The following is an 11,043-nucleotide window of genomic DNA, read 5'->3' on the forward strand; positions in this document are numbered from 1 at the left end:
AGAAATATAATACTCCTGAGAATTTCTATGAATTATGTAGTCTTTGGAAGCAGATATTTTAAGTAGGAAGCTCTTGAGACTGATGTCCACTGCATCTTTTATAGGAATATTTGCTCTGGTTTGAGGGCCACCAGATTTTAGCCAGTAAACTTTTGGCTTGATATAGCATAATCAGAAAGCCCAGCATTCTCTTTTTATACCTAGGCATGGTTTACTAAACATTCATTGAGTTTTTGCACAGAATTTTCCCTTATTTTAATATAACTAGCCCATTAGTCTTGTCACATTCAAATTCATTCATTCTTCAAAAAGTAATTTAATTAAATTCCCTATTGTCTTTAAAATAAAATATCAACCTAAAATAATTTCTATACTCTAAAGCATTTTATTGCAGTACCTATAATCTTTATAACTACTAAGAAATCACATTCTATGTCTCATTTTTACCATTGTCTCTCTCGTATTACTTTCATTATGATTTGAGTATGTCCCCCAAATGCTCGTGTGTTTGGAACTTAGTTTCAAAGGGAGAGAGTTGGAAAATAGTGGAATGTTTAAGTAGTGAGATCTAGTAAATTGTGGTTAGATCATTGGGGGAGATGCTCTTGGAAAGGGCTAATGTAACTTTCATGGGGCACAACATAGTTCTTATTAAAGCCAGTTGTTACAAAAGAGCAAGTCTTTTTTTCTTAATTTCTCTGACTTCCTGTCTCATTATGTTCTCTCTAACTCTCAAATGAGCCCTCACCATAATGCCAGCTCATGTGTAATGCAGGTGAAGGAGCTGTCACAGGAGCTGAGAAGATTCTGGTACAGTGCACTTAAATCTTCAGAACTATGTACTCAAAAATATTTTTATTTATTTATAAGTTGTATTTGGACACAATACCTTTATTTTATTTAATTATTCATTTTTATGTGGTGCTGAGAATTGAACTCAGATTCTCGCATGTGACAGGTGAGCACTCTACCACTGAGCCACACCGCCAGCCTCTCATAAAATATTTTTATGCATTTATATCTCTTTTTATACATTGGACTGTTTCTGGTATTTTTCTATAACATTATAAAACAGACTAAAACAACCTCTGTTTCTTATTTCTAAAGAAGACAGGTGAGACTTTGCAACGTATTACCAAAAAATTCTGTAAAATCTTTAGAGTAAAAACTGTTATGCATTCACTGAGTGAGTTTTAGTGAGTGATTAAATATCTTTGAGTCTAAGGCATCTTACTATGAGAGTGAGTAGAACATCTAAGTTTACATGTTAAAAGCTCTGGTATAGTTTAGATGGTAATGGCTTAGCATTTCTGATTCTTATTTGTTTTTATATTTCAAAGGTGATATCTTGTGTTTCTTATTCCTCATGGTGCTTAGGTTAATGTATTACCATTTACTTTGGGACTCAAATATGTGGAATTTATTTTGTTTAGTAAAGCAAAAGCAAGAGTTGTTCCTTAGAATATAGCAAAGACTCTATGAGAATGTTTTTATTTTTAATGGGAAGAATTGTCTCATTGCTAATGATTATAGTGGGAATTTACATCTTGATGACACCCATTAATCAGAAATGGTCTGAACTGACTAGATCAAAACCATTAGAAAACCATGAACAAAGAGGCAGATTAAAAAATAGGTTTTTCTAGCAAGATTTTGAGTCTCCTATTAGAGTACAAATTATAGTATTTTTTACCAGGGAAAGGACTCAAACACACATTTTAAGCTTCCTGTAATCACACAAGTCACCATCAATCATAATACCATTGTAGGAAAATAAATGTAGATCTTCACAGGCAGAAAAATCAAATACAAAAAGTGCAATTTGACTTATGCAAAAAAGATCTCTTCATGGAGAGAGAGGGCATCCCTGTCTTGTTCCAGATTTTAGAGGGAATGCCTTCAGTTTATCTCCATTCAGAATGATGCTAGCCTGAGGCTTAGCATAGATTGCTTTTACAATATTGAGGGATGTTCCTGTTATCCCTAGTTTTTCTAGAGTTTTGAACATAAAGGGATGCTGTACTTTGTCGAATGCTTTTTCCGCATCTATCGAGATGATCATATGGTTCTTACCTTTAAGTCTATTGATGTGGTGAATAACATTTATTGATTTCCGTATATTGAACCAGCCTTGCATCCCAGGGATGAATCCTACTTGATCATGGTGCACAATTTTTTTGATATGTTTTTGTATCCGAGTGGCCAGAATTTTATTGAGGATTTTTGCATCTAGGTTCATTAGAGATATTGGTCTGTAGTTTTCTTTCTTTGAAGTGTCTTTGTCTGGTTTAGGTATCAGGGTGATGTTGGCCTCATAGAATGAATTTGGAAGTTCTCCCTCTTTTTCTATTTCCTGAAGTAGCTTGAAAAGTATTGGTATTAGTTCTTCTTTAAAGGTTTTGTAAAATTCTGCTGTATACCCATCCGGTCCTGGGCTTTTCTTAGTTGGTAGTCTTTTGATGGTTTCTTCTATTTCCTCAATTGATATTGGTCTGTTTAGGTTGTCTATATCCTCCTGACTCAATCTGGGCAGATCATATGACTTAAGAAATTTATCTATGCCTTCACTATCTTCTAATTTATTGGAGTTTAAGGATTCAAAATTGTTTTTGATTATCTCCTGTATTTCTGAAGTGTCTGTGGTGATATTGCCTCTTTCATCCCGTATGCTAGTAATTTGAGTTCTCTCTCTTCTTCTCTTCGCTAGCATCGCTAAGGGTCTGTCGATTTTGTTTATTTTTTCAAAGAACCAACTTTTAGTTTTGTCAATTTTTTCAATTGTTTCTTTTGTTTCGATTTCATTAATTTCAGCTCTGATTTTAATTATTTCTTGCCTTCTACTTCTTTTGCTGTTGTTTTGCTCTTCTTTTTCAAGGATTTTGAGATGAAGTATGAGATCATTTATTTGTTGGTTTTTTTCTTTTTTTAAGGAATGAACTTCAAGCAATGAATTTTCCTCTTAGAACTGCTTTCAATGTGTCCCATAGATTCCGATATGTTGTGTCTGTGTTTTCATTTATCTCTAAGAATTTTTTAATTTCCTCCTTGATGTCTTCTATAACCCATTGATCATTCAGTAACCTATTGTTCATTCTCCAAGTGATGTATGCTTTTTCCTTCCTTCTTTTATCGTTGATTTTCAGTTTCATTCCATTATGATCAGATAAGATGCATGGTATTATCTCTACTCCTTTATATTGTCTAAGAGTTGCCCTGTGACATAATATATGATCTATTTTTGAGAAGGATCCATGTGCTGCTGAGAAAAAAGTATAACTGCTTGATGTTGGGTGATATACTCTATATATGTCAATTAAGTCTAGGTTATTAATTGTGTTATTGAGTTCTATAGTTTCCTTATTCAACTTTTGTTTGGAAGATCTGTCCAGTGGCGAGAGAGGTGTGTTGAAGTCTCCCATGATTATGGTATGGTGGTCTATTAGACTCTTGAACTTGAGAAGAGTTTGTTTGACGAACATAGCTGCAACATTGTTTGGGGCATAAATATTTATGATTGTTATGTCTTGTTGGTGTATGGTTCCCTTAAGCAGTATGTAGTGTCCCTCTTTATCCCTTTTGATTAACTTTGGCTTGAAATCTATTTTATTTGATATGAGTATGGACACTCCTGCTTGTTTCCAAAGTCCATATGAGTGATATGATTTTTCCCAACCTTTCACCTTCAGCCTATGTATGTCTTTTCCTATCAAATGCGTCTCCTGTAGGCAGCATATTCTTGGGTCTTGTTTTGTGATCCATTCTACTAGCCTGTGTCTCTTAATTGGTGAGTTTAAGCCATTAACATTTAGGGTTATTATTGAGGTATGGGTTGTTCTTCCAGCCATATTTGTTTATTTCTGTTACTAAACATGGTTTGTTTTCCTCTTTGATTATTTTCCCCCACTTTACTGTCCTACCTCCCACTGTTGGTTTTCATTGTTATTTTCCATTTCCTCTTCCTGTAATGTTTTGGCGAGGATGTTTTGAAGAGATGGTTTTCTAGCTGCGAATTCTTTAAACTTTTGTTTATCGTGGAAGGTTTTAATTTCATCTTCCATCCTGAAGCTTAATTTCGCTGGATACACAATTCTTGGTTGGAACCCATTTTCTTTCAGTGTTTGAAATATGTTATTCCAGGATATTCTAGCTTTCAGAGTCTGTGTTGAAAGATCAGCTGTTATTCTGATTGGCTTACCCCTAAATGTAATCTGCTTCCTTTCTCTTGTAGCTTTTAAAATTCTCTCCTTATTCTGTATTTGGGGCATCTTCATTATAATGTGTCTAGGTGTGGATCTCTTATGATTTTGCACATTCGGCGTCCTGTAGGCTTCTAGGATTTGGGATTCTGTCTCATTCTTCAAGTCTGGGAAGTTTTCTCATATTATTTCATTGAATAGACTGCTCATTCCTTTGGTTTGGAGCTCTGTACCTTCCTGTATCCCAATGACTCTTAAGTTTGGTCTCTTAATGTTATCCCATATTTCTTGGATGTTCTGCTCATGGTTTCTTAACAGTCTTGCTGAGCTGTCTATGTTCTTTTCCAGTTGAAATACTTTGTCTTCATTGTCTGATGTTCTATCTTCTAAGTGTTCTACTCTGCTGGTAGTATTCTCCATTGAGTTTTTAAGTTGGTTTATTGCTTCCTGCATTTCTAGGATTTCTGTTTGTTTGTTTTTTATAACCTCTATCTCCCTGTATAGTTGATCCTTTGCTTCCTGGATTTGTTTGCGTAATTCATTGTCGAAGTGATCTTTCATTGTCTGATTTTGCTGTCTAATGTCTTCCTTGATACTCCAGATCATCTGAAGCATGTATATCCTGAATTCTTTATTTGACATTCCATCTGCTGCAGCTGTTACCTCTTCTAAAGTTGCGTTGACCTGCATTGCTTGTGGTCCTTTCTTTCCTTTTCTTTTCATACTGCTTGCGTATCTTTCCTGCAGGCGCGGGTGGCGGCTGTGCTCTCTCCTTATTCCAATTGGGGTGTCGTGGCTACCATGCCGGCAGGTCACTGGGCCTGTTCTGGGCGCTTGCGGTGGCTCTGTTCTGCCCTACTCCAATTGGGGTGACGAGTGTACCACGCCGGCAGGCCACCGGGCCTGATCCGCCGGTCGGTTGCAGGTTTGCCTACCCTGCAGGCGCAGGCGGCGGCTCTACACTGCCCCTACTCCAAATGGGGTGACGTGTCGCAGATCTGCCCACCTTTCGGGCATGGGTGGCGGCTCTGCTCTGCCCCTACTCCAATTGGGGTGTCGTGACTACCCCGACTGCAGGTCGCTGGGCCTGTTCCTGGCACGGGCGGCGACTCTGCTCTGCCCCTACTCCAATTAGGGTGGTGTGTACCACGCTGGCAGGCTTCTGAGCCTGATCCGCCGGTCTGTCGCAGGTCTGCCTACCCTGGAGGCACGGGCGGCGGATCTGCCCTGCCCCTCCTACCACGCCTGGGGACCCCTGGGCCTGATCTGCAGGTTGGTCACAGGTCTGCTCACCCTGCGGGCACGGGTGGCGGTTCCACTCCGCCCCCACTCCAATTTGGGTCACATGGCCACCACACCGGCAGGGCCTGATCCGGGCGTGGGAGAAGGATCTGCTCTGCCCCTACTCCAGTTGGGGTGACGTGTGTACCACACTGGCAGGCCACTGGGCCTGACCCGCCAGGCTGTCACAGGTCTGTTTACCTTGCAAGCGCGGGCGGCGGCTCTGCACTGCCCCTCTCCAATTGGGGTCACGCAGTCACCACGCTGGCCAGCCGCTGGGCCTGCTCCGGGCACTGGCAGCGGCCCGGCTCCTCCCCTCTGGCTCGACGACAAATTGAGGAGACTCGGGTGTCTGTGCCTCACCCCCCCTACCAGGAGACCAACTGTTTCTGTCGCCTCTGGTATTGATGAAGTTCTCTCCTCCGCCGCTTTCTGATGACATCAGATCTCTGCCATGTTGGTATCCTATGCGAATGGCAGCATTTCGTTCCCCTTGCCGGGCAACCAAAGCAACGGGTGAGTCCTGACCGGCCCTTAGCAGGACCCGGACCGAGAAGCAGTTTCCGTGGGCTCCTAGCCCTGGGCCAGGGCAGTTCCGGGAGCCGGAACTCGGCCGCTCCATGCTCAGTGTAAGCTCCGATAAGAGTAGGCTCCAAGAAGCATTCCCCGCGGGCTCAGTTCCGGGAGCCGGAACTCGGCCGCTTAGTGCTTGGTGTATGCTCTGATAGGAGCAGGGTCCAAGAAGCAGCCTCCGCAGGCTCCCCAGCCCTGGGCCAGGGCGGTTCCGGGAGCCGGAACTCGGCCGCCCTGCGCTCGGTGTTCGCTCCGATAAGATCAGGTTCTAAGAAGCCCCCAGGCACTGAACCTTAGCAATCTGTCTGCAAGCCACAGGCGAATGGCAGCCTGAAATTACCTGTTCTATGGCTGAATGAGCTGCGGTCAGTCGAAAACAGGGATGGTGACGTCAGCTTTCCAACATGGTGGCTGCTGGCCTCCTCTGTGGTCTGACCGGTGTGGAGAACCGAGATGGACCGCTTCCTTCCCCCGTCTCAAACCCAGAATTCAGCCCTGAGTACAGTGCTTGCACGGCTGGCAGAAACTGCAGCGCTGTATCCCTGCATCGCTATCTCCTCGTTTCCCAGCACGTACTGCAGACTCTAGCCACGGGGCGATTTGCTGAATAAGCAGTGTTACCCTCCATGCGACAAACCTCTCGCGTTTGAGTCCCCGTAGCCGATCCTCGTGCGATGGAAATCCTTCCTCCAGGTTCCAGAGCACCCCACTATTGCTGGAAATTCCTAACAAGATAGCCTTTAGCCGTCCTGACTTGTCATACTCCCACACAGTGAAGCAGCACACGGGGGCAATGCACTCCCCTCGCCGCCATCTTCCTCTCCCAGTAAATTTTTCTAGCTTAATAAATCTCACTCTATTCCTTTTCTTGTTTTTAAAACCAGAAGAGCAATACTTGTCTTTTTTAACTTTCTGGATTGTTTCCCAATTTGACTGCAATAAAATAAGCAGAATACTTTTGGAAAATATTACAAAGCATACAAATGGAAGTGAATAATCTTTGCTTACTTTGTGACACTTTTTCTTTCAAATGATGTTGTAGCTACAAGTGGGTAACTTATCTTTCTTCAATTACCTTTAACTGATTATATGTCTGTTTTTCCCTAGCATTGGAAAACACACTTCATCCAGTATTGGTCTCTTGCTTACATATTTACAAGTTTTTATTTCTATATCATTGTGTGTTGATATAATTGATTTTTCTTCTCATTTAGTGTAGTTTCATGTATAATTAAACTGGTATGAATATGTCTATATTGGAGAGTGTACAATTTCTTCAGACCTTGTTCTTAAGCATATGTTGCTGTAAACTCTGTTCTTCATGAATTATATGTAATGTTTATAAAATTGTGAATAATATTCAATATGATTTTTGTATGGATTCTGTGTATAAGAAGCTTTTACCCTATTGTAGCTGAAAAGTTAACATTTTATTATAAGAAACATAATCTTTACATACAACCTTCTCAGTTTACCTCTTACTACTTGGTCCTCAGAAAATGAGACTATAAAACATAGCTCATTGATTATTTTGTCTAAAGTATAAGGACTCACTCAACCTTGACTCCACATCCATTTCTCTAATTCCTGCCCTGAAATAACACTACCTATAGAATAACAAGGATGTCAGAATTTACTAATGTACATGAAAACACTGATCATTGACCTCATTCACAGAAAAATGAAAAGTCTCCAATGAGGACGAAGTCTAGAAGACCATTATGCACACAAGAAAGATAAAGCGCTTCTCTCCTGTAAGAGCTACCTTTAAGTTTGTGGAAATTCAGTCTATTAAAATCACTAGGAAATGTTAAAATGTTAAAAAGTTAAAATTTTAAAATTTATAATTCAAGATATGAAAATCTGGGGCTAATTTTCCTATATCTATATCCTTCTTATAACTCTTAATTTCACCATAAATACAAACAGAAAAAAAAATAATGATCTGACTTATGCAAATTGTATTCCACATTAAGTTTATTTAAAATGTGTAAAAGTATTAACAGATGCTAGAGTATTATTTACTCAACAGTATGTTTTACTGTTACATAGAACATTTAGTCAAGTGGAACACTATTTTATCTGTCATTTAACAACAGTATGCAATACATGAGTGTTAACATATAAACAAATATTCAGTTATAAAGACATATTACATACATAAGGTAAATATAGGTAAAAAAGATGCACTGTAAACCTGGCATGATGGTCCATGCTTGTAATCCAAGCAAATTGGGAAGCTGAGTAGTTTCAGAAGTTTAAATTCAGCCTCAGCAACTTAGTGTGGTTTCAAGCAACTTAGCAATACAGTCTCAAATTTTGAAAAAGTGGAGAGAGGGCTTAAGAATGTGGCTCAGTGTATAAAAATACCTAAACGTAAACTGAAATACAACAAAAAATTAAAGTTTATAATATTACACTTGAGTGTTAAACATAAAAAATAGATTTCATATAATTCTTTTCTCAGTATTCAAAAGTGAAAATAGTAATTTTTGATTTAGAAAAATAATTATATTCTTTCAAAGAGGACGTTTCTTCACTATGCATGTATGATATTTATGACTGTTATTTTACAAAATAACTTGATAATGCTTAATAAATTTAAGCAAAAGCTAAAGACAACTACTTGTTTTCTAAACTTAAATGAGTTCTGTATTTTACTGATCCTCATATACATCAAGGTGTAATATATAGATAATAAATTTACTATACTCTCACATTTATTATAAATGTTACACTGTTATATAAGGCATATATTTTGGACAAAATCTGTTCAATATTCACTACTAGTATAAGTTTTCAGATGTTCAATGAATTTAAAATTTAAATACATTTTGGATATATTATTTAACTTTTTAGGGTTTCTGGGCACAATGAATTTTCCAAAAATAAGCAGTGTTTAAGAAACATGTAGCTATATATTTTTTTCCATTTGTATCTTCCCTAACCAGTACATATGCACAGGTTCTGAGTATTGGTGAATAAATTTTGGAGGCATTGTCACATTGTCAATTTTCACATTTCAAAACATTCTCTACGCTATGGTTATTGTGATGAGGATTAAATGTTGTCCCTTTCTTAGAGTCATGGTACAATGGTCTCATTTTTATAGGTTCTCTCCAGTGTGTTTTCTCTGATGTCTAGTAATATATGATATATAATTTAAAATGTTTCTACATTCTCTACATTTATATGTCTTCTTTCCAGAATAAGTAGCCTAGTGGTGAAAATAATTGATTTCTTATTGAAAGCTTTGCTGCATTTTTTTCAATTTGTAGAGGTTCTTTTCTGTATAAATTCTGTTGTTAATAAGGTTTACTCTCTTTTTTTATGTTTATTTTTTAGTTTTAGTTGGACACAATACCGTTATTTCACTTATTTATTTTAATGTGGTGCTGAGGATCAAAGCCAGGATCTCACATATGGGAGGCTAGCACTCTACAACTGAACCACAACCCCAGCCCCACATTCTTTACATTTGTAGGACTTCTCTCCAGTGAGTTCTGCTGTGATGAATAAGGTCTATTTTTTGACCAAAAGCTTTTCCACATTCTTTACATTTGTAGGGCTTCTCTTCAGTGTGAGTTTTGCTGTGGTGAATAAGGCTTGATTTTTGACCAAAAGCTTTGCCACATTCTGTACATTTGTACGGCTTCTCTCCAGTGTGAGTTCTGCTGTGGCAAATAAGGTGTGATTTTTGACCAAAATCTTTGCCACAGTCTTGACATTTGTAGGGCTTCTCTCCAGTGTGAGTTCTTCTGTGGCAAATAAGGTCTGATTTTTGACCAAAAGCTTTGCTACAGTCTTTACATTTGTAGGGCTTCTCTCCAGTGTGAGATCTGCTGTGGTAAATTAGGACTGATTTTCGACCAAAAGCTTTGCCACAGTCTTGACATTTGTAGGGCTTCTCTCCAGTGTGAGTTCTCCTGTGGCAAATAAGGTCTGAGTTTTGACCAAAAGCTTTGCCACAATCTTTACATGTGTAGGGCTTCTCTCCAGTGTGAGTTCTCCTGTGGCATATAAGGTTTGATTTTTGACCAAAAGCTTTGCCACAATCTTTACATGTGTAGGGCTTCTCTCCAGTGTGAGTTCTTCTGTGGCGAATAAGGTGTGATTTTCGACCAAAAGCTTTGCCACATTCTTTACATTTGTAGGGCTTCTCTCCAGTGTGAGTTCTCCTGTGGCAAATAAGGTCTGATTTCTGACGGAAAGCTTTGCCACATTCTGTACATTTGTAGGGCTTCTCTCCAGTGTGAGTTCTCCTGTGGCAAATAAGGTGTGATTTTTGACCAAAAGCTTTGGCACATACTTTACATTTGTAGGGCTTTTCTCCATTGTGGTTTCCTCTGTGGTAAATAAGACCTTTTTTTTTACTAAAAGCTTTGTCACATTCTTTATATTTGTAGGGCTTCTCGCCAGTATAAATTCTCTGGTGGAGAACAAGGCCTGATTTTTTATATGATTTCTGGTGTTCACTCTCACTTGGAGTTTTCCCTATTTTCTTTTTTGGTAAATATTCAAGATCACAACTTCTATATTTTGCACTTATCACTTTATTTAATATATGTTTTAGGCCCTTTTCTGTTGAATATACTTGGGTATGATTAGGAGTCATGGCTGAAATAAACAAAAATAAAAACAATACCGATTAGACTGGGATAAATATATTTTGCATACGTAACATGAAATTAAGGTAAAATAAGTACATCAGGAGTGTAGCATATTAGTAAGTCCAAAGTCACCATAAATCCAAAATACATATTAGTTGAATAAAAAATGTACAGACAAAATTACATTGAGAATATTACCAAAATTCTTGTAGAGACCACAGTATCCAAGAGGAGTACATCATAAAGAAGAGTAATACAATAAAGTGTACAAAAGTATCATTAACAGCCTTTTTTCCTTAATAAGATAGTATTGTGTATTTAGGAAATATTTACCAGCTACCTTCACTGTCAGTAGAACAAGAGAAATGTAAAACATATACAAA

At 38.4% G+C, this 11,043-nt stretch overlaps 1 protein-coding gene across 1 annotated transcript; it reads right to left on the bottom strand.

Moving 5' to 3' along the window:
- Window positions 1-9,488: 9,488 nt before the first annotated feature.
- On the bottom strand, window positions 9,489-10,500 carry LOC139707856 (zinc finger protein 300-like; the record flags this gene model as incomplete). Its single annotated transcript, XM_071619768.1, is given in 2 exon segments — window positions 9,489-9,546; window positions 9,548-10,500. Coding segments are annotated over 2 exon segments (1,011 nt in total), but the record flags the coding sequence as incomplete, so codon positions are not given.
- Between the last annotated feature and the right edge of the window lie 543 nt (window positions 10,501-11,043).

Source organism: Marmota flaviventris, chromosome 12 (assembly GCF_047511675.1).
Source record: "Marmota flaviventris isolate mMarFla1 chromosome 12, mMarFla1.hap1, whole genome shotgun sequence".
Classification (NCBI taxonomy): Eukaryota; Metazoa; Chordata; class Mammalia; order Rodentia; family Sciuridae; genus Marmota; species Marmota flaviventris.